Genomic DNA, 26119 nt, shown 5'->3' with positions numbered 1-26119 from the left:
ATGAAAAGCGTGATAAAGAAAGGAGATGAAATCTGACAATAATAAGCAAAGTTAAAATAGAGTACAAGGAGGTGAAAGAAAGTTGGAGAAGATGATATGTTTAAGAGATAAGAAAGGAGAGGAAATGTCATTAATAGTATGAGGATACAAGGATGTTGGAGAGGATGTAGGAGAGGACAGCGAACAAAAAAAGATGAGATGATTAAGGAATTATATACAACAGATGATATAGATAAAATAAGAGGAAGATGAAGATATAAATCAAACAAAAGATATGAAGATATGAAAATTTATATCAAATTCAAGCATTGTGCTAATCTAAAAAATATTCAACCAGTTTAACTATAGTTGTAACTGTATATATTATTACAAGTCTAATCTAGAAATAGTCAAAAAAATTATATTAAAAATATCCACTTGAATTGAGAATTTAACAATACAGAATCATAACAGTTTTCAAACTAGGATGCTAAAACGGAAGTACTGTACTATAATGAATATCTTACCAAATCTGCCACTCCCCATCATGATGCTGAACGTCGAGCAACCAAGTGAAAGAGAGCAAATTAGCACGTGTTTTGCCAAGGCCCAGGTTGCTGTGTTCATTCAAGCGTGCCAAACCACATGCCTTGTAATGAAAAGGCTTCAACAGCAAAATATTAATGGAAAGTAATGCATTAAGCGTTTTTCAGTGTTTTTTACGTAGAAAGACGAAAGTTTTAAGAACTCCGGGCAGAGGAACTTGTCTCGAAAGAGATTCATCCAACAATGAGAAATCCGTATTCACTACCTTGAACAAGTAAACCTTTTTTTATAGGGAGTTGTGAACCAATCAATAGATGCATGTATTTCAAAATCAATAAATGTAAAAGTGTCAAAATTCTATGCCACGTGCCTGTCACACACCAAGCTCTAATTCCCTTGCTGCCAATGACAAAACGCCATCCTAACCAATATCATTACACACATCCTCTACAAATCCATAGATGCAGTGTTAAATGCAGAAATTGCAAAAGCAAAAGAAAAAACCTTGACGATTACCTATGCGAGAAATGGAATTTCTTGTCGAAATGGCGAGGTGACGTGATGCGTGAAATAGGGTCTCAGCATATGCAGATTGTAAGAGATAATGGGTGGAAAACATGTCGCTAAAAAGCTGGTCAATAATTAAACGACTGGTTCAGACTGGCAAATAGGGAGTACAAAAATTGACGGCGTCCATGATTGATCAGGATTAATTGAATTTAAAGAACACACTCAATTTCACCCAAAGTATTCAAATATTTAATTTCATTTATTTTTCATTTTTCTTTAACAATTTACGCAAACGTAACTAGATAAAGGAAGTCGCAAATCAATGTTGCAAATAAATTAATTATCCAGTAATTGATTAATTAATTAATAACTAAAATGTACAATAACATTCTGATTAAATAATATTGATTTTCATAAATGTAATTGTTTGTAGTATTCAAATTAGAATGGAAAATAAATAGAGTATCACGGTGTGACGTCACGACGACAGAGGGCGCTGCATGGTTCAAGATCTGTATTTCTATCAAATTATGTATCTTAGCTTGCCTTTTTTTAACTTAAACTGTAGTTGAAGAATAGATAGATTATTAAAAACAAATATTTAGTGATCTTTTAAAATTTTAGTTTGTTTTTATTGAAAATTATTAAGTTTTAAAATGACTACTTCAATTAAAGCCTATTCCAAACCATTGGTGACCTGAGAATCACTCAGGCAGGTTGGACACATTTTGTGGTTGGCTAACAACCACGCAGCGCCACCTACCGTCGTGACGTCAGCACCGTGATACTCTATAGTGTGCAACTTATACATTTTATACAGGCAATATCGAAGGTTTATAAATAACATAGAGGGCTTATACGATAGTGTGGGTTTAATCCTTAGAGTGAGCTTATACGTACGAGTGGGCTCATACCTCGGCCGAGTGGTCTTAAACCTAAGACTTACCTAGGGCTTATACGATAGTGTGGGCTTTTCCTTGTGATCTTTTACACAAAACGCAGAGAGGAGGGACAGTTTCCGCTCAGGATATAGACATAGATTCTATGTGGAACAAGTTACGCAATTTTATGCTTACCGTTACAACTCGTCTGTGTAAATTGGCCTTTATACCTCAGAGTGGAGTGGGTTTCTTACTGTCCATAGTGTAGACTTACCTAAGGATAGGCTTAATGTATACCAGGGTGGGCTGTTACTAAAACCAGTTTTGTATGCAAAGCATAATATTATATTTCAATATTCTTTTCATTTGAAAAAAAGAAACTTGTATGTGATTGTGAAACATACTGTGTTTATTGCGACACTCCCTTCCTATTCCTAATGTTATTTTTAGTATACACTAAATTTGTTTCTAAAGTATCTGTTGGTCTAGTCATGGAGACTTCTACATGGTCCGGTAGACAATCATAGTTTTGACAATTGTCTAATTATTCAAGAAAAACAATTGTAAAATTGGAAGCAATAGACAGTAATGATTAAATGATAACACAATTATCTAATTTCCTGTCAGAAAATGTCACTTGTCAATCAATCCAAAAAAAAAAAACTAATCCTATTGTATAACAATAACAATAGATAAAAATTGCACAAATACAACCACTTGCTTGATCTTAAATTAATGAGTTACAGTAGTTGACATGACAAGCTACAACAAAACAAAACATTCCAAGTCCAATTAAGTAAACATTTTATAATGAATCAAATAAAACACATGACATGGATTAATTACTCTTTCACATTGTGGCCGGAACCTGACTGAGGCCCGAGAAAAATAACGTGAGCATTAAGCATGCTTTCGCTTTGAGCTGGAATTTGGTTATCCATTGTCAAGCGAGGTCATTCATGCTTACTGTGGATTGGGAAGGGGAAGGAAGGCGTAGACACCTTAATAGGGGTTCTAATGTATTTAATTATCCTATCTATCGTCATTGTTTGTGTATAGTAGTATACTGTAAACAGGCATGATAGGAAAATTCTGGTTTCTGTGTTCCAGGTTTGAGAGAGCAATGCCTTACCATACTTTCTTAACTTTTTGTGAGGTAATTTTAATAGAAAGATTATGTATTTATAACTTGTACGACACAAATAGATGAAACAAATTGACATTAGATTTAACCATTTGAAAGTAAAACTTACTAGATAAAATCATCTTACTGTACGTGATACCATACATAAAAACATCAAACAAATCGACTTGTTCTAAGTTTTTATCATTTTGAAAGTAAAACTATGATAATAATTAAAACCATTGTAAATGACAATGTTTTGTTTCAAGTTACGAGTCTATAAATAAAATGCGTGAATAGTTTATAATGTGTCCATCAACCAATTAACAATTCAAGTATTATAAGATAACAGTCACCGATAAGGGTTTAGTAGAAAATTCGTCAATCTTTTTGTAGATCATTTGCAGTAACACATTTCTTAATCTAAACATTTTTTAGACATCATAGGCTTTCCAGAACTTGTTTCAAACTACTGTATTCAAACGGTTGTTAGCTGATGACTTTTAACCCATATCGACATCATGATACAGTAGGGAAAATGATGGAAAACTAATGACGAATTTGAATTACGCAGACGCTTGGAACTGGTGCTTCTAACAAGGATAATTCAGGTAAAATTGAATATTCAATGTGGGGGCTACCAACAGAAGTTTCTACTACTTACTAGTCACTATTATGCCGTGTTAGAAATAAATTAAGTTTATGACATCATCATAGGGAAAATAATGGAGAAGTTGAAATGGCCTGTCCCTTGGAAGTGGTACTTCTAACAAGGATACAGTAGGCAGGTAAAGTTGGCAATGAGTTGTACCTATAAAAGATTTTACTAGTCATTGTATACATTGTTAGAATTAAATTAAGCTGATGACATCATCATACTGTGGAGAGAGAATGATGGAAAAATAGTGGAAAACTTGAATGAAGCTCCTTGAAACTGGTGCCTCAATAGGCAGGAAAAGTTGAACATTTAATATAGGTGCTATACCCATAAAAGTTTCTACTTAGTCAATTAAAAGCAGTGTTAGAGAAAGCTTATGACATCATCATAGGGAAAATGATGGAAAACTAATGGAGAAGTTGAAACGGGTGCAGCTCTATAAAGGCAGGATACTACTGTAGTCACTTTATGAGACTAAAATTCAATCGTAGTAAGAATGTTGCTGCTGGCTTGGGACCCACGCCAACCCCTCAAACTCCACCTCCAACCCTACAGTATAAATAGAAATGATGTAATGTATAGTGTCACAGTGTATGGCCTAGCACAGTGACGTTTCAGCCCAGGAAGAATTAGGCCTACAGCAGTCTATCCACTAATAAAACACTACTAATACAGTAGGCCTACATACTCCCCAAGATGTACCCATAGAAATGTCTACTAGTCACTGTAGTGTAGCTGGGCTAGAATTCAATTAAACTTGATGACATCATAATAGGGAAAATGAGGGAAAAGTAATGGAGAAGTTTGGAAAATTGTGGAGCCTTCTGATCCAGGTGCTGCTTCCTTTGACAGGAATTGATGGCAGCAATCACAGTACATTTCCTTCCTTAATAAGAAAGCCGAACAAGGCAAGGCTTATTCGGCCGGAAATCTATAAAAAGAGGCCAAATTAAAGGTAAACTGTTTCAATTTTAAGGCCTTTGACTGAACTCCATGATGTTCGTGTTATAATCAGTGATGCAGCCACAATAAATAAAGTGGTGCGGTTTTTCGCAAGAAAAGGGAACAATCTCTGTTCAAGCCACTGGGTTTTCAAAGGCCTCTGTGAAAACGTGGTCAGGTTGAATAATAATAAAAAAAATGTTGTTCTATAAGCATTGAATATAACATCATCACCCAGGCACTGATCAGTGATGAACTCTGGCAATAATAGTGATGGTATTTTTTGTTAGCTATTTGATATTTATTATTTATCTAAGTATCATGTGATAAAATCATATTTCATAAATCAAATTTAATACCGATATTTGAGAACTTTCCAAACCTACCAGGATAAAAAGTGAGGTAACTGAAACTACATCAGCAACAAACTGAGGCTACTGAACAATGTATGGTATTCAAAAAATAAATCTGCCCTATCTATGACGATGTCATACAATTGAACCTCTACTAAGGGGACACATTCGGGACCCAACAAAGTTTATCCCCTTTATAGGGGTGTTCCAAAGGAGTGGTTGGGGGAGGTTGGTCCTACTCTAATTGTAAACAGGTATTAATAATCAACCAAAATGTGCTCAATATTACAATAAGATGTTATGTCTGGCAGCATCATTTTTTTTCCAATCAGGTTAAGGAAAAAATGAACAATGCATGACCATAATTATTTTCTATGATAAAGAATTACAAGACAGCTGACCTACTTCCTAAATAGGTTACTGTACATTAAAAAAATTAATCGTGAATGGGTGCTCAAAACTTTCAATATGATACCAGGTTAAGAGGATTTTATCTCTGTACTTAGCGAAAATGAACCAGGGTGGTAGGCCTTACATTATAGCTGTAGTCTGGATTGAAGAACCAAGCCCTCTCTTGACTTTATTATATTACTTAGTATGCCATAACATTAAAACACACAAGAAAGTTTGGGGCGAGCTATATAGAGATAGAGTAGATTGACATCTATACTGCATATCATTATGCACGGTCAAAACTCGGGATGGTGTGTTACACAATTTTGGGCATACTGTACAACTATGTTAGTAAAGATTGAGTTTGAATCAAAAAGCTTGTCACATTGCTTGTATTCTTAGACAAGATACTTTATACGTTTGCCTCTCTCTCCACCCAACAATTATTACGGAACTATAGAGGCCTACTTTTAAGTGGTGACTGTTGTGAGAGTAGCTGTGTGAACTAGTACACAAGGGTAACCCCCTACGCATCTCAAAAGATGTACTAGGTTCTTTAAAGTGCATACACGCATTTTGTGTACACCGGACCTACAGTTTATACAGTACAGTAGTTCTTATATGAGAACACTCTTGTTCTACCACCAGAGCCATGGAGCGAGTGGGGATCAAACCATTGACAATACAATGGCTACGTAAAAGGTTTCACTGTCTTAACCTCTTGGCCACTCACTCGCTCGCTGTATTGACTTATTATTATTATTAGTAAGAGTACACTCATGTATTTTAGGTTGCAAAATTAAGTAATTAGTAATGTACAGAAAGGTGTACATCTCTATTGTGAAAATCTTTCCAACACAAATTAGCAAGTCATTGGCTGATTTAGCAAATTCTCCTCGTGGGAACTAAAATAGGATTAAGTTGAAATGTACTGCCATATGCTACAATACTGTGTAGATTAGTAATTAACAGATCGGGTTAATTACAAAGTGTTTAATCTAATTATAAGTCAAGTGAACGAGATACCACCTGCCACACCCTAGACAGCAGCTTTAGTGATAGGTCTATGCATAAAGATGTTATTGTTATCTTCATAAACATTAAAACCACTCTATTAATACAAGAATAACTTATAGTACTGTACTGTGTAACTTTCAGCAATGAATTTATGATGTACAGTGTAGGCTGACGTCCCTATTAATTAACAACATGAATTAATTATACCTGCATTAAATAATATTAGCAAGACTACTATAACAAGTATTATTGCACACACACCCTGAGTGTATCCTTGAGATTTGATTGGTTAAGTGTATCCAATGCTGTTCATTATTTGTTCTATTGCATGGTAAAGGTCTATTTGATGGTTCTATTATAGTTAAAGTACTGTTCAGCTGTTACACTTTCAAAAAACCCAAATTGTAGTATGCCATCTAAACTTCAAGCCTTGCCTTTTTGATTCGAGATGAAAGCAGCAGATAAAGTAAATAAAAGTTTACTTTAAAAACATAGTGGTTATAAAAAAAAAACGTTTTGTATTCCTAAACTAGAAGAATTAGTCAATCTTCCAAACTATTCTCCCCATTCATTATATCATTCATTAATTGTATTTAACTTTACAATACAAAATTCTAGGCCTGTGCTTGTATTATTTTTTAGATAGCACTTACATGTCAATTTTAAGAACATTTTTTGGCAAACAATACAATTGTTTTTCCTTGAAAGCTTTGCATCACTGCACTGTTTTTTGGGAGCAGTCCATCATTGTTTTTTATCGGTGTAGAACAATGGTATCACAGGGAACATTTTCGCCAGTGTAGCGTAGCAAAAAGCTATACAAAACAACCTTATTGCTACACATTTCTAAAATTGTGTAGCAAAAAATACAATACAAAACTATGTTTCTCGACTTAAAAATCAGTTTGATTAGCAATATTGCTAAACAAAATTTGTAAATGAAAATTTTCCCTGTATCATAGACAAAAGCTATATTAAGCAGTTACATTACAATAATACTACAGTATGTTGAAAGCTAGTTAAAAAAAAAAGAATCCAAACAGACATGATGAACTATTTATAGTTTTCTTAAAACAAATCATTAAAACAATAAACAATAACAAATTCATGGAAACTTTGTCAATATCGCAAGCTAGGTTTCAGTTATCAAATCAAAAATGATTTTTAATAATTTCGTAGGAAAAACCCCATAAGAAATATCTGCATTTTCAAAGAATAAAACAATATATTTGTTAAAGTATATTAATATTATTATGAGTGTTTATTAACATTTTTAACACATTTAGGAATAAATATTAAAGTCTCCCCTTAAAACAGGGGTGTCTAAAAAGATGGGTATTATAAAACAATGTACAATAGATCCTCTCCTTTAGGACACCAATTCATGGGACATCCCTATTTTTTTGTGACATAAAATGTACAAGAGGAAATGCATGTTTTAACCAGGGAGATGTAAAAACATCTCCCTGTTTTAACCAAGGCAATCTAACAACAGGATGCCGAGTTCCGGAGATCAAAGGGTTTATCTGTGGCTGTGACTCTTAACATACACCGCACACCAGAATATGTACAAATAGTACAATACTGTTGGTATTTGTTGCAGCCACATATAAGATCAAAGGACTGTTATGAGTTCATAGCTTGTCAAGGCGAGCTCAGTGTCCTGTTGTTAGATTGCCTTGTTTTAACACTATGGCCAACCCCTGTTCAGTGGACACTCTTATTAAGGAAACACTTTATTGGACCAAGGCAATATAACAACCAAGTTCACTTTGCCAAAATAGGAACTCCTAACAGGCCTTTGATCTTATGTCTGGCTGCGCCAAATACCTACAGGACTGCACCATGTACATATTCTCCGTGCAGTGTCTATTAAACAGATTGTGTCGCAGCCACAGATAAACCCTTTGATCTCCGCAGCTCAGCATCCTGTTGTTACTGTTAGATTGCATTGGTTGGACTGTGTTACAAATAACCTTCAACTACAGTTTACACTAGTTTAAACACTATAGCCATGCCCCACTTGCTAAGTAAATCCAAAGAATTAAAGTTTTAAATGTATTACAACACCACACCCATTAACACGATAATACCAGGATAAATTAGCTAAGGAAAGACAAGAAGATTAAATTTACTTATAAAGATTAACGCGTTGGAAAGTATCATTTTTCATTACATCAATTAGTTGGCCGAGTATTTACAGCCAAAAAAAAAAATGTTAATCAAAATTTATAGGCTTTAATCAAAAGTAAAACAAACAGGAAGAAGCATTAATTAATAATAATAACAATGAAATCCATTTCTTGGTTGTGTCAATTTTGAATAGAATTATTATTAAATAAGAAATAAAATACAGTAAACTTTAAAAATAGATAAACACTGACAACATTTAAATTAAAATAAGAATGAATACCGAACGTATAAATGATCCTCCTTGAAGTGGTCTCTATTTAGAGGTATGTAATTATTTAGGTTTAAATTCTAAAATATGACCAATTAGAGATTTTAATGTCTCAGTGGGTGACCCTTTAATGTATAAATTAAAATTAAGATTGAATTTAGGTAATGCTACTGTGAAAGAAAGAATGAATGATCCTTGAAGTGGTCTCTATTTAGAGGAATGTAATTATTTAGGCTTAAATTCTAAAATGTGACGAATAAGAGGGTTTAAAGTCCCAGTGGGTGGCTTTGATTCTTTGAATAAATTAATATATTTTAAATTAAAATTAATTCAAGATTGAATTTTTTTATTTCATCTATTTTCGTTGCTTTTGTTTTTTATTTTCGTCATATTGTATTCATTTCGTCACATTTTTTTTTTTAATTGCATTAATTTTTTTTTAACGTTAAAACATTATTGTATAAACTGTGGATCCCAGACTCTGGTATAAGAAAAATCGGACAAAATATTGTGCAATATTCAAATTAATATTTTGTAGTTCAACCTATATTTTAGGTATATATTCATAACTACAGGTAATTGTTTTTCTTTTTGCGATAGAAGCTAAGCCTACGCTTCAAATTTGCGAATGCAAGGTAAGCGGAGAACTATCGATGCATAATTTGTAAGTATCCACAGGCAATGCAATTAATCCCAAGAGCTGGATTTTGTTTTTACTAATCAATGATGGTTCATGCAATTAAATCTGATCAGAATAAAGAATTATTCACAAATGACAGAAAGCATAAGATGGTGAATCAGTTGCCAAACAGTTTGACTTTGCCTGCTTCAAAATGGGACAAGAAATGTGTTTTTCACTCTGCAGTTTTAGCAACTTAATAAAGAAAAGGGAAGAAAAAATTGTAAATAAATAATGAGTAAATCAGATAATTTTGACTATATAATAATGAATGAATTGTTTTTAAAAAAGTTCCTAGAAAAATATCGATTATCAAATTAAAGTTTATTTAGAAATGACTGCAAAAATCAATCACTACAATACACACTTCAAAACGAAAAAGAAGAAAAAAACGCTTATTTTTTTGGTTAAAATTACCAAAATTAATTTGTCATGAGACTTTTAAAATGTATGTTCATTAAATGAAAACTGAGTTGTAGCTTTCCATAGCATAATGGACAACCAGAAGAAATAAAAATTGTTTGTTTTAATAAGTAAATTATAGAGAAAAACTTTATATTATAGTCATACTGCAAAAATAAAGCACAATATGGGCAGCAGTTGGGTAGGTCATGAATATTCATAATTCAATGAATTCCATAGAGGGCAGACTGCATCTGACTTTGAAGTCTAGATGTACAGTATTGTATACCACAATGACTCCTCCATGGTAGCACAGTAGGTCTACCCACAATGCATCTTCCTTCTCCAGTATAGGCCTGACCTTTTTTCCATCAGTCAGATTGATATATTGTTAGATTTTGGAGTATTCCTCCATTATTAAGTGGGACCCATTTTCATGTATGTAATATCACCCGATTCCGAGTGCTATCTCCACATACTATCTATGTCCGAATTATCATAGGAATATTTGGTGATACAGCATCATCATGTGGTGCCTGTATCATGTAAAGTTAGGTTAATGGTTAGGTTACTCTTCCTAGATACACTAAACACATGTGATGTTTCATATGATAAAAGCTTTTAACATTTGTATGAAAATCATAAATAATACTAATAATAGTTAATACCTGATCATAAACAATAAAATACAATTAGCTGGAGAATTTTGAGGCCTATTGCGTTCAGAACGCTGAAAAATATTGTGCATAGCCATATGTGATTTTGGTCCTCTATCGGCAGAACCTCACGTAAGCGGTCACCTGCCGTAAGCGGCCAGTTTTCCCGGTCCCTAGGGTGGCCGCTTATGAGAGGTTCAACTGTATTCCTATGATACATCGGAAATAGATACAGTACCGAGAATCGCCTGATAATATCATGAATATATATTTTTAAAGTTTGCATAGATCACAAATTACAGACACCATATGGAAAAGGACATAACCTTTTCATGTAATCAACTTTATAAATATCACATAAATTAAAGTCAGGTAGACTTGGAATGGAAAAACATATACTGTAGTAAGTAAACTATTCCTAAGTAGATGTTTAACAAGCTGTGTCAGGTTGTTTTTGATTTAGTGGAGTTATACTGTACGTTGTGTGGTGCTTTTCCGAATGATTGTAACATCAAAATGGTACTAGCGTACTTGTCACCAACTAGCCATTCATTCATAGAAGTACTGATAGTAGTAGTCTATCTGTATGGCAACTATAGAATAGATCAGAGACATGACTTACCTACAACTTTTAGCTAATAGACTCTATTGAAATATTTTGTTATCAAAGAGTTGTACAAGTATAATTATGTTTTATGAAATCATATCAAGAGTGTTTATATAGGCCTATATTTTTAATATAACAATATTCTTTAATATTTAAAAAAAGAAAAGCAAAGAGATTATGGAGTGGCTAGCTCTGAATATACAATACTAAGTACAGTAAGTTTAAAATTATAAATTTTCAAAGGTCAAGCGCCTCGCCTGCCACGTTTCGATATTCAATATTGAACTCAATGTGGTTAAGATGCTTGGCTACCGAACCCTGGGTCTTGGTTCAAATCAGTCATGTTATCTCAAGAAAATAAAAAAACTCCACTTGCAAAGATTTTGTTTATGATTTCCACATTTAGAGATAGTGAATGAATTAGCGTACATGTATGGTTATCCGTGGTATTACATAGAAAAATAAGAAAGACAGCCGAAATTAAAGGAGTACATTGAACATGGCAAGGTTTTGCATTACATTACAAAGAGTAAATGGATGCGCAATTCTTTTGATTCACACAAATAAATTTACCCAGTCACAAACAGGTTTCATGTTATGTAATAACAGTATGACATTTTGCCAAACTTCAAACCTAGCTGGTAGACATCGGTAATAGCCTGGCATTGTCTAGTTGCTGAATTGATTTTCTTTCTTTTTTTAGCAAAAATAAGTTAATACAAATTGGAGAATACCAAGTATAGAGTAGACTAGAGTATTTAAATTTACATAAAATGCAGTCTGTGACCTTAAATTAGATTTTAAAATAACGTAGGGAATGTGGCTTTAAAAATATTTAGAAATTACTATTACATACTTACTATAATATTAATAATTAATACTTTAAAAAACAAATTCTATTTTGGCTTTAAATAACAAATACTTTTAACATAATTCTAGCATATTGGTAATAAACTATGCCATTTTAAATTTGATGTTCCTTCGTCAGTTTCTAGCCACCGATCGTGTCAAATGAGACACAAATTAATGATGAAATTTCTCATGAATAATTTACGTGAAATTGTCTTTCTCATTCTAACTTTACTCAACAGACCTTAAATCAATATACTACATTTACATTTTCAATCATATTATTATTGAACGAACGAGTTGTGTACGGTGAAGAAATTTCTCGAAAGAAAATTTAAATGAAATTATAATCATCATCCTCAAACAAGATACTAAGGAAATTTGGATTAGGCCCTCCTGGCTTGAAGTACAGTATCCCACAATGCAACTCACAAAACCGCCTTTCCTTGGAAAAATTGATTATAAACTGTTACCTGTTAAGATTGTGCCAATACAAGACTCAGATGTTTCAACCCTCCTGAATTCTTTAGGAGCCCCCAAATTTTCATCCAATCTCCCAAATATTAACAAAATCTCCAAAAATTTTGGATTAAGGAAAGACACAATTTTTAAACCCATTGCTATCTGAACTGTGTTTTTTAGAAGGATTTCTGTATTAATAAATCCAATTAGTTGCTAGAATATGTGACTCACCTGATAAAAAGTAAAACGTTAAAAACACAACTCTACTGCTTTGATGCAATTTCTTGTGATCTTTTTGGAAAAAGAACATCCAATAATAATTTATATTTTCTACTACTTCTCAATTCGCTCTAGAAGAGCATAGAAAACATACTAATGTATATCAGTGAATAATGAGTTTGGCACTGAATTTTCTCTTTCCCATGTTTATTATTATAGGTGCTAATATCTTTAGCTTTATAACACTACAGAGCAGCTTGTTTTGATACTTTTTTGTTCAAAATATTATATAGCACGCTCTACAGCTTAGACATGTTTTCATAAAAACCTCATGATTATTTCATTATGTCTGGCCAATACATTATTGTGTAAAATTGTGTGTTTGAGAAACAAGAATAAAATGAGGGCTCCCTTTATAAAATTATATTAAACAACATGAATAAATTGAGGGCTCCCTTCATAAAATTCTAATTAAACAACAAGTATAAATTGAGGGCTCCCTTCATAAAACATTGACATTCATATCAAAATTTGTAATTACAGATTCTGAGAAAGTAGAGCCCAAACTTAACTTGGACAGTAATTTCAGTTTGTAAAATACTTAAGATTCCTAATTATTGATTAATGAAAATGCTAAAAGAATTTTGTGATTTGATTTCTAGAAAAATCAGAGATAATTAGACCATGGAAACAATTAGTTTATTTGGCTCGAAATGACAATTAAAATAAAAAATCTGCATGTAAATCCTTAATAATGGTGGTCTCATGAATACCAGACTAGTCATCTAGAGGTAATAGGTTCGTGACCATCCCAAGAATTACTTTTTACTAGCATATGTATAGTACTTGCTTGGTTTCTTTCTTTCACAATAGTGTCAACAATTCTCAAACTAAAGAACATGCCTATTGTTTTTAAGGGGACACAATGAAGTAAACGGTTAACATTAATTCTAAGGCCAATCCATATTAAAGAGACACCCCTCCCCTCAGGGGACACTTTGTTAGGCCCCCAAGGTGTCCTCTTAATAGGGGTTCTACTGTATTTTCAATGTACTGAGCATTCAGTACAGAGTAGAAAATCTACTACTGCATAGACCAAGTACAGGTACAATCCCATGCTTTAGTATACAATTTAGCCTGAGTTTGCACAAGATACTTTACTTACGTTTGCCTCTCTCTATCCAGCTGTACAAATGGTTACCTGGTATATAGTAGGTCAAAAACACAACTGGCTGAAACATTATGGGAGTATGTTTCCAGACATGCTTGATGATCCAAAAATGACTGGGGTAATAATGTGAAGCGCTAAAGCGACTTTGTACATTAAGCGCTAATTATATACTTAGTACAGTAGGATTGACGTATTATTATTAATACCACCCTCAAATTGTCACTCAGCTTTCGTACCCAGTTTTAGCAAATTTCATTTCATTTTAATGAAATTGTGAAAATAATTGTAACATACCCATTATATGCAGCTTTCACTTTAATGGGTGATGCATCTTCCCCTCCCATGTCTGATTCACCGTCGTACGCCACTTTGGTCTCAATTCAGTACAAACTTGGAATGTTAAGTTCAGGAGAGGCTATTGTACAGTAGTACAACACTGCCTGCAAGAAAATGAAAATAAAAAGAAATAAAAATTATGAACTAATGTACTTTTTGATCTATTTTTGACAGACTATTAATATTACGTTTAGCACTCTCTCATTTTAAGAAATTCTGTATCCACCTCTAGCTCCTGCCAAAATGAGAGTATGATGCTACAGAAATTTGCGACGACCGAGGACAGAAAACCAACCTATTATAGACTAAGATGGATCATAGGTCATCGTCTGGTCCTATAAACCATCAAACCTGTGTCGAGGTGAGGAGCGAGGACACATGTCCCAATACTCCCACATGCGCACAATTAACTAACATGACCTAGTTTGGTCGTCAGCGCAGTGACATAGTTTTTTCGTCAGTTGTTGCAAATCTAAAGCTCCTTAGTAATAATTTTGATATGATAACATATTTAAATAAACTCCGAAAAAAGGTGATTCTTTATTTCAAACGTTATTTGTTCATCTTCTGAAGTAAATTATATAAGGGCTCGCCTCACTTTTTTTCAGTTTATTATATTTAATATGAGGATGCAATTGAGAATGAGAACATGACTCTGAGACCTGTCTGTGATGTGACCTGTCATTTTACAAGTCCTTAGGCAAAGTGCTTATAGTTAATGTTGCTTCATCCTTCGGATGAGACATTTAGTCGTGTTGACCTTGGTCAGGGTTATTAGAAATTTACTACACTGTAGAATGAATTGATAGTTTTATTAATATTATCATGTGATAAAATGACATTTGTTATAATAATACTACTATGATCTATCTAATGGCAAATGATAAAATGTGACAGTACACACATCTCAACAATAAGGTGATATTCAGAGTTCTGTACTGTAAAATATTTCTGTATAGAAAATGTTAGTTAATTTAGTGTCATTTTGCGCATGTTTCAGAGCGTGTTGATGATTCTCCCACAAGATAGGATAGTTAATTGGAGCATCATGGATGGAAACAAAAGGCAAGAGTACACACTGTTTTACATTTTTGAAGGGTCGTGGAAAGGAGAGTGGGGTATTTTTGCTATAAAAATGTATTTCCATAGTATTTTCCATTTCTGTACTTCCGATGGACCTTATTTGTTTCTGTAATAAACACTTGAAAACCCTGTCTGTTTATTTATAACTGTTGTAGGCCTAGGTCTGACTAATGAGTAATGGTGATACCATCATGATGGCATATTTCATCTAAAAAAGAATAAAATAGAAATAGAAAAGAAAGAAATAACTAGGCCTAGGCCTAGGCCTATTTACTATTAATAAAATCACTCAATTAATTGTCTGTCTGGTTTAACTAAAATCGTTTAATTTACAAACAATATTTCAACTCTAAAATTATTCATTGTGACTACAAATCCTAGGCTACCTAACTCCGTCACTAGACAGTAAAATGTTTATGTATTGGGTTACCAAATGAATGAATTTGCTGTACATCAGCCAATAGAGAGAGACAGTCAAATTCCAAGTAGCCTAACGTATAGGCCTAGTAGAAAAACATTATACGATTCACAATAATTCATTGATTGTTTTCAAATAAAACACCAATTAAACTAGCACTGAACACACTAGTTTACCAATATATATATTTTATAAAAAATGTATTGATTTTACAAGTAAAATAAATCAGAAACACTCACCAAATAAAATAAGTTATGGGACACTCCTAAATGAATGACTCAAAAAAGGAACAATCTTGATCAAAATAATTTCACCTTTGACCCTGTAAGTCACTTGGAATAGTTCATTAACATAGGGGTAATTAAATTTAAAATAGAAAGGTAACATAACGTAATTAACTACACGTTACTTGTTAATTTAATCATAATAAAAATTTAAGATAAATAGGCAAACAATGTGAATACTTAAAAGCTTGCAAATAATAATAATGAGTGATTATTTTGTACAGTTTATTTCTCATTCACCTTTATTAAATCGTTTATGCATTTACAAAACTTTACTACACACCAATGACTTTCGTCTTTTCCGGTATAAACAATAGAACTTTTATTCACACGACGTGTGCGCTGAAGTTGTTTAGGTAGACAAAAAACGTCAAGAAAAACCTTGGAGTTCGGAAATGGTAGTGGTTCGAACATGGAAAAAAGTGTTTCCGATTAACTTTCACAGTAAGTATTGTATTAGTGATTTAATACCGCATAAAATAGGGACAAACGTGCTATCCTCCAGGCCCCGGGCCGATCAATTGGTAATCTCGATAGTCCGAAGTCGTAAGTTTGTCAAAAAACGATCGAAGTTGAAGGCCGCACTTTTTGTTAAGTACTCAATGACACAAGTAGCCCTACATACAGTACACCTACTTAAACTATAGATTTCACTTGAACTAGACTAAAGCATGTCCTTATGATACAGTTCTTAGTAGCCTATAGGTAGGCCTAGTGAATTGTGCCTGACTTAAATTGTATTCATAAACATACAGTATACTGTGGCAAATCGAACTAAATGAACAATTTGAAAATTTTTCAAATGGTTTATTAAATAATCATTCACAAAATGCTACTTTGAATTTTCCCAACAAACATTAAATCCTATAGTGTCTTCCCAACAACAGTGGGTGGAAGTTGGTGGCGGTGGTGGAGAGACCTACTCGATTGAGGGGGGGGCCGTGTTGGAGGTAACATTACTCTAAATGTGTGTTGAAACGGAAACATCAGATTGCGAATACAGCAATACACAAGTTTATTCATACAAAATGTGTATTTATATGACAATATGAGTGGTGATACAAAATGTTCGCGGTTTAAGTTGTTTTACATTCAGAAGTGACTGATCAATTGTATTGTAAAAAGTCACTGACTAATACATTGTTTTATGTGACTGACCAATTGCATTGTTTTGGTGACTGACCAATTGCATTGTTTTAGTGACTGACCAATTGCATTGTAAAGTGACCGACCAATTGTTTTGTAAAGTGACAACAATTAACAATCAATTAAATGATGTCATACATTGTCAATTGGCCATTAGTTGGAGGTCAAATTGCACATCTTTTCTATTGTCATTTGATTGATTGATAAACACTTTAACATGCACATAAACATTTTTTTTATTTAAACAATATTTCTAGTTTGCAAGAGATTTTCAATTTTTCAAGTAGGAATTTTCAATAACTTTTTCTAGATTTAGACTTTTGAGGGGATGCAATAATTGTGGAAGCATTAGAAAACATTTACACTGCGGGAGCTTAGTTTACTAGGGCTGAAAAAATGGGTATTTGGAAACTTGGGCTTGATTTGATTTGATTTATTTCGGCATCAGGACAAAAAAAATCACAGACAAACAATTAAAAATAGCATATATAAAAAACCATGAATAAAACAAGAAGGATGCCAAGGATAACTCATAAAAGTCCTCTATGGATTTGTTTCCAATGAGGTCCTTTGATAGAACAGCAAAAAAGACATACAATGAAACATATAATAATTAATAAAAAAACTAACAATGCATGCGCACAACCCAAACACGTCTGGGAAAAGAGAGTCTATGAAAACATTTTCTGTTAAATTTTGAGATGCACATAAGTTTGAAGATCTTTTTCAATAAACAATGACTTCATTTTGGATGTCAACTTAGGCCGGTATAATAATAATTCACTGTCAGATAGTCATCAAATAATAGTCCAAAATAGTCCTTCATCATGGTAAATTTCAAATCAGATGCCGGCCAATCAATTATCGTCAGATGCGCGCCATTTTTTGTAAGAAATATTTATTCTTTATAACTGCATTTCTAATTGCAATGCCTTTTCAATATCCTTTTTCACTTCTGCATCCCATAATAGTGACTATTGTCATGCTTGATTCTTCGCTTCAGTGTTTTTTTTTATCAGTGGACTTGAATCTAAACTAATTCTTCTTGCAAAAATATATTGTGTCACTCTGAATCTCTTGTGATTTTTTTTCTTGCACTGTTTATATAATAATAATGGATTCGAAATAAAAACAAACAAACAAATCAACCAACAAACGAATGCCTCTTTATGTTTATACAGTATGTAAATAAGTCATTTTTTTGGAAGAGTCATAATATGGTAGAACTATATAATGATTCAGCAATGAGGAAGTCATTAAACTGGAAGATAAACAATTACAAGACCAATAACGTCACCTTCTGGCGTCATATCTTCATTATACTTATTGTAATATAATGTTCACTGTATTTGACGGAAGAGTTACTATCTAATAAACCATTTGTTTGGAATGAACATGTGACTAATAAGACTATGAATAATTAGTGTCCTTTTATATAAGGACTGTCACCTTTAAGATCAGCTGCATTAGGAACACTTAGATCCTATTCAAAGGATCTAGTATTAAAAAAATCTATAAAATCCTTTAAAATGGATTTAATGTTTGAGTTTGAGGATGAAGAGAATTCATTTTGTTTTCCTTCTTATATCAGATTGAGCGGAGAGGCTCTGGAAGCAGTTACGTGTATAGAGGAGCAAGACTTAGTCCATGGAATTAACAATTGTAAGTATAACTGCAGTACAAATAGATTCATGGACTTTTTTTGGTTAAATTAAAATAGTAGTGAGAAATTGAGGCTAAAGTTCTGTCTACACTATCAAACTAGTTTGACAAAAAAATGTGATGTGCCCAAATATGGTAGTGATATGCTTAAATATGGTAGTGATATGACATTATCATGTCCATGAGCACACATTTTTTTTCATAAAAAGTTGGATAGTGTAGACAGAGAGCTTTATAAGTTTCAGTTTCAGATTTGTTATGGAATGAACTCAACTAAAAGTTAAGAAAAATTTTAAAATTAATATATGCTTAGGTTATTTTGAAAACTGACTTAAAGCATTTTAAGTAAGCATTCAGTTAAGATGATTTTTTGTTGTTACATTAAGAATTTTAAAAAAAATCTGACCCCTAAAGAGAAACGATAATCTAGCTGCTTTCTCAAATTAAAACTGTTTTCACTTTCATGGTAAGTTTTGTAATGATGAAATTACTTACTATCCAGAAAGAGTAGACTGTACGTGAGGTAAAATTTCATCTGCGGTTGCGTAGGATTGCAGTTAAAAATTGTTTTGTATCACAGAAACCAGATTTTTTTTAATGATTTTTGCAATCAATTGGAATGTTTAAGACTTTTGAGATCGGTTTTTTGTGTGTTTTGTAAAGAACCTTCTAAGGGAAGAAAATGCAGTAAAAATATGATAGTAAATTGGTACCTTAAAAATACCAGAGGCGTAACCACCAGTACGATTAATAAGGTATCAACCTGACCACTTTTTCACAGAGGCTTTTGACAACCCAGTGGCTTGAACAGAGATTGTTCCCTTTTTTTGCAACAACCGCACCACTTTAATTCTTGTGTCTTCATTACTGAAAATACGACATTAACTCCGTTCTAAATTACAAATATGATATTAAACCCATTCCTCCATTAGAAACAAGCCCTCGAAAGCTTGGCAGATATAGAAAGTGAGAGGATACCAAGATCTTGTGGCAATCAGTATTGGCTGTGTTATTTATAGTTGTACAAATAAAAATTCTATTTTATATGTTTGTTATTTGATATTGACGAGGAAGTTTTTAAACTTATTATATTTGTTAATTTTTTTACTGCATATAGCAAACTTGAAAAATAAATTATGTTTTATAACAGCGGCATTATAGCATAGTTGGCTAAACTGGTGGATAACCACTGTGTTGTGCGCTGAACCATGAAATGCCATAGGTTCATGATTCGAATCCCATCACCGCTCTCCAACTTCCAGTAGATAGCGCAACGTGTTTTTGATGAAACATTAAGCTCAAAATTTCATTTCAGCTCTCCCTCTGGATCCACCCCTGAATTTACCCCCTGAAATTAACTAAAGCCTATCAGTTAATACCGACCAGGCTGACCATACTCAACAGTACTCTAGAATTTACCAGTCTCCATAAAACCATTGTATTGAAAGTTCAATGGCGCTCTTAAATCTTAGTAAAACAGTGGTTAAAAGTACCCATATATAGAATTTTTACCATTTTAAAAGTCCAATGCGAATAAGGTTTTAAAGAGTGCTCTAAATCTGTTTGACCGGCATAAAGAAATTCTTTATTGTTTTCACACTAAGAGTCATACAATCATTTCAAAACAACAGCATAGTTAAATACCAGTACCATTTACACATATACACAAAAAAGGCTTAAACAGTGATGCATTTTTGAAATTATTTTAAAACTGCTCTATACTGAATCAGGCTGTTTGACCATAAAGGTATTAACCTTTAGAATTGTGGTTACTAAAATTCATTAAACAACAATTATTGTATATAGTACTTGATTTACCACAACTTTCTCTTAAGATCCATTAAAAACAACTTTTAATATTGTGACAGTTTATAGTATCTCATAAATAAAGATTTAATTAACTTCTGTACTGTAATAAATGTCCAAATTGGTCTGTATTGGGTTGATAATGATATTTCTAATGTATTTTCTATTCTTTAGATTAATAAAAAGTATTTTATGTATTGTAAATTATATCTTTGTACAAAATGTCTATGAACTTTGTATTGCTACTGTGTTGTGGGTTCAAACTATGTTATAAATTTATTACTGAAGTAAAACATCAATTAAGAATAACAACCCACAATATAATAATGACCATAATTTGTACAGTAGGTCTATAAAAACAATTTTTAATTCATATAGCTATTAAACCTATTAAATAAGAATATACAGTTATTTACGTTGATTATTATAAAACATATTTTTTTGAAAGCATGGAACCTTAGACCTTTGACTGTATTACTGTTGACACTGAATTACAGTAATGCTATCAATATCCTACTTATATATTTATATTTTATATAAAATATTTTACGGTAAAGGTGTACTGTCTACTGTAACAAAGAGGTCATGCATTGTTCACTCTTGCTGTATACAGTGCAAACAACAAAGAAACAGGATTTGTTTTGTTCTTTTACATACTTTTCATAACAAATAAACTGCCTGATATAGAAGGCCCACCAACCAGCCCACTCCACCAACGGGGCTGAGTCACTGGACAATTGTCAGATATTGGCAAGTTATTGTCAACATTACTGACTTGTGTTGTTTGCTGAGGTTTGTTTTTGTTGTCTTTGAACCAAGGTAGAGTATCCTGTTGTCAGTCAGTTTATTTATGTGTTTCCTTTTATTGAAGGTCAGGAATCCCCTTTTCTTTAAAAAAATGTCACAGGAAGTGGTATGTTTTAGAGGCTGATTCATAATGATTGTTCATCAAAAAGTTTGGACAACAAAGTCTTGTTTCTCCAGAAATTTGGCTCAATTTACAGAGCAAAATACTGTATGAGAAACACCAATAAACCACCATAATTATGTTCAAATCAATGACACCATGCAATACCCAACTTCTACTGTATGTTTTCCGCAATCATTAGTACCCTTGGTTACCTTTCTTTTTACAATGTGTCACTAGACTATGTAGCTTTTGTGTCTAAAAGTCATTCTGTTTATTTTTTTTTTTTATTTTCATGAAGGTTTTGGTTCTTTTTCTGGAAAAACAAATTATTACAAATATTTCAAGTGGATGGATTGATTGATATTCAGTGTTTATGGATAAACAAAAAATTGGAACTGGTTTTAAATGTTTCCTTTTGTTTTCTTTGAATGACAAACATTTTGAATGTGAATGGTGACATATTCCTACTCTCACTATTTTACAGTTGAATATACCTGATTGATTGCACTACTTTTTAAAAGTAATTTGACATTACTCTTTTTCAGATTGCAACATGATGGAAAGCAAACCACTGCCACCGATTCCAAAATCAAGGTTGGTGAAACATGCCAAGCCAAATGTACCTACAAAACCTACATTTCTAAGAAACCAGCAGTTAAACAAACCAAGTAATAAAACATTGATGCTAATTACAAGTAAAGATGGAGAATTATCTGTAATTAAAAGCAGTAACTCACCGCCCATTGCACCTAAACCAAAATCTACATTCCATGTAAGGGTCCAGCAACATGGAAACAAACTTCAAGTCTGCCCAGTTGGTCATTATGTCGAGGTTAACTCAAATGAATTTGAGGTCTGTTCTCTCAAGAACGACCTTGGTTGGAGTATATTACAAAAAAATAAATTGGAAAAGAAAGAATTGGAAGAAAGTTGCAAAATTGAAAAAAGGGTTGATAACTCTGTAGAAGTTTGCCCAATTCCAGCACCCAGAAAAATAAGCAATGAAACGTCAAATGAAAATACAGACCAATCAAATGCAGAAGGAAGACAAGATTTTGAAAATATTAGAGCTAACTTGCCAAGCCCAAGGAGTCAAGTAAATGTCAAATTGCAACGCAGATTATTTGAAAAAATGTTACGTTCAAAAGACAATGAAGAAGAAAGTTCTGATATACTCCATTCTAATGACAGTTCTAAAAAAACACAGAAAAAAGCAGATAAATTATCATCCAAAACATTTTCTCATAGAAGAATGCCTTCAAGACAAACAAAAAAATATACATCAAAGCAACCTAACAAGCCTAGACCAAGAAGCATGGAATCACTTTCTGTTGAAGTTCCAACAAAACCATCTTCCAGAGTGAAGAAAGAAAATACAAATTTACAACACACAGACATTTTAACAGACTTGGCTGAAATAACTGCTGAAGAAACGATTCCTAAGCCATCTCCTAGAGAAATGTCAATTCCAACGCATTCCAAAAAAGACAATGCAAGATCTGCCATCGCTCCACCGTTATCTCCAAAACCACGCTACAGAAGCATTCCACTACAACCAAATTCCAAACCGAATATCCAAGTCAGTCCAGTAGAGCCGTCCTCTAAATTGATTTCATCAAATATGAAATCGAAAGATATGCCAACAGAAGATATTCCAAAGACTACTGCAAATTTGTCCAACACAAAAGAACATGCAACAACACTATGTGCTAAACAGAACATTCCAAAGATAAGGATCTCTGATGAGACTAGTGATAACCAAGTATATTCCGAACACCTTGAAAATATTGAAAATAGTAAAGTAACAAATGAATGCAATACTGAAGAATGTACTACTACTGGTGTGGAAGTAGATTCTACTACAAATCACAAATCAGAAACTTCTATTGAACATGAAGTATTAAATAAGAGTAACAATCAGTCTGGCAATGTAGTGATCATTCAAAATAGGAGTGAAAGTAACTCTGATATGTACCCATTTGTAGTTCTTAATCCAAATAAGAGTTATTCAGATGAATACACAGATGTAGAAATCAATCCAGACCTTAGCAAACAACTGTCAGATTCTGGTGAAGAGCCCGACAGTGACCTTGATGACCCAGACTATGTCAATTGTAAAGAAGACCATGATGATTTTAATGAGGATTATGTCAATGGAGATTTCTTTGATAGTTGTTCCAATCCTGCTGGTGAATATATGGACTTTGAAGACAAGGCTAAAAGTTGCCAATCCACAGAAGACAATCTGGTAGAAGATCCTCCTTATGTCAACCATGGCATTTCAGCAGAAAGTTGTGGTAAAGACAATGATGCTCTTTGTGGAGATACTTCCGAAGGCCGCAAGACAGAAGAAAATAGTGAAATGACCTCCTGTGGCACGAGAACAGAATGTTATGGTAATTAAAATAATTATTTGCTAGATTAAGAATCCATTTCATATTAATGAATTCTATGATAAACATTACCATTAAATATCACATTTACAAATAAGTAGTACAGTATACTGAATGACATTCGATATGCACAGTAATAAAAAAAAAACATGACGAAGATACCCTCGATGTAAATAATGTTTATTGCATTTTCTAGGTTGCTAAACAAAGTTTTCAATAATTCATGAGCTAGTTACTTTTTTTTTCTTTGGCAGAAATAACTTTTATAGCCATCAAGCACTAGATTTGTGGTCTAGGACTCATATGAATGCCAGGCTAATAATCTCTACTGTGGTCATGGGTTTTGAGTCTCACTCAATCAAATCTTTCAAATTTTTAAAAAGCTACTAGAAATATGGTACAAGCAATTGGCAAAACCATCTTCTAGATTAAATAGAAATAGCACATTTCTAAATTGAAAAAGTTTTAAAATTGAATGTCTAAAATTTTAAAAATTCAATCATTCAAACATTTTTCAACTTTTTAAATAAAAATTGTCATATATTATTTTTTTTCATATACTGCCCTCTAAACTTGCACAATTGTCAAATTGAAATGAATTATGATCTTAATTTATTATAATCTATATTTGACTTATATTTGAAATTAATAATTAACATTACTTAACTCTCTGTTTCAGAAGTGGTTTTAGATGTTTCGAATTCTAAATCTATATCAAATAAGTAAGTATTTTTAGTGTGTTGATTTTTGTCATTTGTTCTGTGATAATGAGTTTTGTTTTGAGTGACACGTCTCTGCAAATGTAGATAAAGATATCTGTGTTTCTCACTTTCAAGTTAAAAGAGTATGTAACTTTTTTTTCTCTTTCTTTATCTGATTGTGGAGGCGCCTCTGGTGTCTGCCTGAGGCTTATGATAAATTCAGCAATGTCCAATTGATGGATACATGTATAAATGTAAGGGTTTTGCAAAAAAATGGTAAATCCAAAATTCCAAAATTCCAAACTGCTGAGCCAGAAAAATCCCCCTGTATATACAGAATGCCCATAAATTTTTACCGACTAATTCAGCCTCGGGAACCAAACTTGTTGGGCTGATGAAGGTGCCAGTCAAATATGTCTTTACAAAAGAAAAGTCTCATAATTAAGAAACACTGATCTAGGGGACATATACAGTAGAACCTTTCCTTTGGTACACGTCCCCCAATCAGGGGAAACTTTCCAGCGAAACAAAAGAGAAGCATATATTTAACACTACTGTATGACCAACCCCTTAGGGGAAATCCCTTTTATGAGGGACACTTTGTCTACTATTGGTTCTACTGTATACTGTGAAAGGTTATGTGGTCGATCGTGTGTTTTTGTGTTTGTTTCTTTCAATTTGTTAGCAGAATTATTCAAAAAGTTATTGCCCGATTTTCATAAGATTTTAAGAATGGTTTCATAGCTGAATGGGAACACATCAATACATTGCCATATGCCTAGACAGAGGTTTGCGCTCTCCGAGTGCTCTTCTTGTTATTTCTACATTTATTACATTTCCTTCATGAAATCAAATAAAACAAAACTATTTTTTATTAAAAATCTGTCAAAGTTGAGTTGAATCTATACTGTAGTTCCATATTCTATAGGTTGTTATCAGCTTAGTGAAAGAACCTATCAAACACTATCCCATTGCTGATTGAGATTGTCTATAAAGTGCATCTGTAGTGGCCTTAAGTAATTAGGTATATCTGATTCTCTGAGGAAGTTTACTAGCATAGAAACAGGAAGGTTTATCTTCCTTTAACAATATTTCACCTTTGACCTTTACATTTGTCTGAAAGTAACGCGTCATAATCAATTGATATGAATCTGAAAAAACTAAAAGTCTATATACCTGTAATAATGTATTAATATCATGTGTTATCTTTAGAAGGAATCGACGTGGATATATGTCTAAATTAATTGTTCCATAGCTTTGGTCAACATTTTTTGAGTCATAAACCTTATTTCTTTCTAAAGTCTGAATCAGTCAATGGGTAGTGGTACCAAGGGATAGTGGTTTTATTGTGGGAAGGGATAGTGTGTCAAGGTGTATTGAAGTCAGGACAAACCTTCTCCAATGACGACAATTTCTTGATGGAGGGGAAAAGTAATTCATGATGTAATTTCTTATCTTTCCTTTGTATTTTAAGTAAACTTTTCAGTTACAACTCACAGTAATTTATCTTTTTAGAAACCACTAAAAGACAC

The 26119-nt window shown here is 32.8% G+C and overlaps 3 protein-coding genes across 5 annotated transcripts in view; 2 read left to right on the top strand and 1 right to left on the bottom strand.

The window, feature by feature from the left end:
- Positions 1-15972, bottom strand: part of LOC144836165 (protein kinase C iota type-like) — a 57061-nt gene extending 41089 nt beyond the window's left edge. The window contains exons 1-2 of one of the 2 annotated variants that reach the window (XM_078691386.1): positions 15925-15972; positions 14143-14288 (exon numbers count right to left, since the gene is read on the bottom strand). In XM_078691386.1, coding sequence (XP_078547512.1) covers positions 14143-14192 — 50 coding nt within the window. In that variant the 5' untranslated portion in view covers positions 14193-14288; positions 15925-15972. Of the gene's footprint in view, positions 1-506; positions 549-14142; positions 14289-15924 lie in introns of those variants that run through there. The other variant, XM_078691387.1, reaches the window with a different exon arrangement.
- The window catches only part of LOC144836177 (ciliogenesis and planar polarity effector 2-like), a 78960-nt gene continuing 56486 nt past the window's right edge, over positions 3646-26119 (top strand). Inside the window, exon 1 of the mRNA XM_078691409.1 lies at positions 3646-3649. The gene's annotated coding sequence lies outside the window, so the exon portion shown is untranslated. The remainder of the gene's footprint in view (positions 3650-26119) is intronic.
- The window catches only part of LOC144836153 (uncharacterized), a 38592-nt gene continuing 28756 nt past the window's right edge, over positions 16284-26119 (top strand). The window contains exons 1-4 of one of the 2 annotated variants that reach the window (XM_078691363.1): positions 16284-16413; positions 18707-18777; positions 22039-23889; positions 24566-24608. In XM_078691363.1, the coding sequence (XP_078547489.1) occupies positions 22047-23889; positions 24566-24608 (1886 nt within the window). In that variant the 5' untranslated portion in view covers positions 16284-16413; positions 18707-18777; positions 22039-22046. Of the gene's footprint in view, positions 16414-18468; positions 18778-22038; positions 23890-24565; positions 24609-26119 lie in introns of those variants that run through there. The other variant, XM_078691361.1, reaches the window with a different exon arrangement.

The sequence above is a fragment of the Antedon bifida genome, chromosome 2, assembly GCF_963402885.1.
Source record: "Antedon bifida chromosome 2, ecAntBifi1.1, whole genome shotgun sequence".
NCBI lineage: Eukaryota > Metazoa > Echinodermata > Crinoidea > Comatulida > Antedonidae > Antedon > Antedon bifida.
This window is presented reverse-complemented; position numbering and strand designations above follow the sequence as displayed.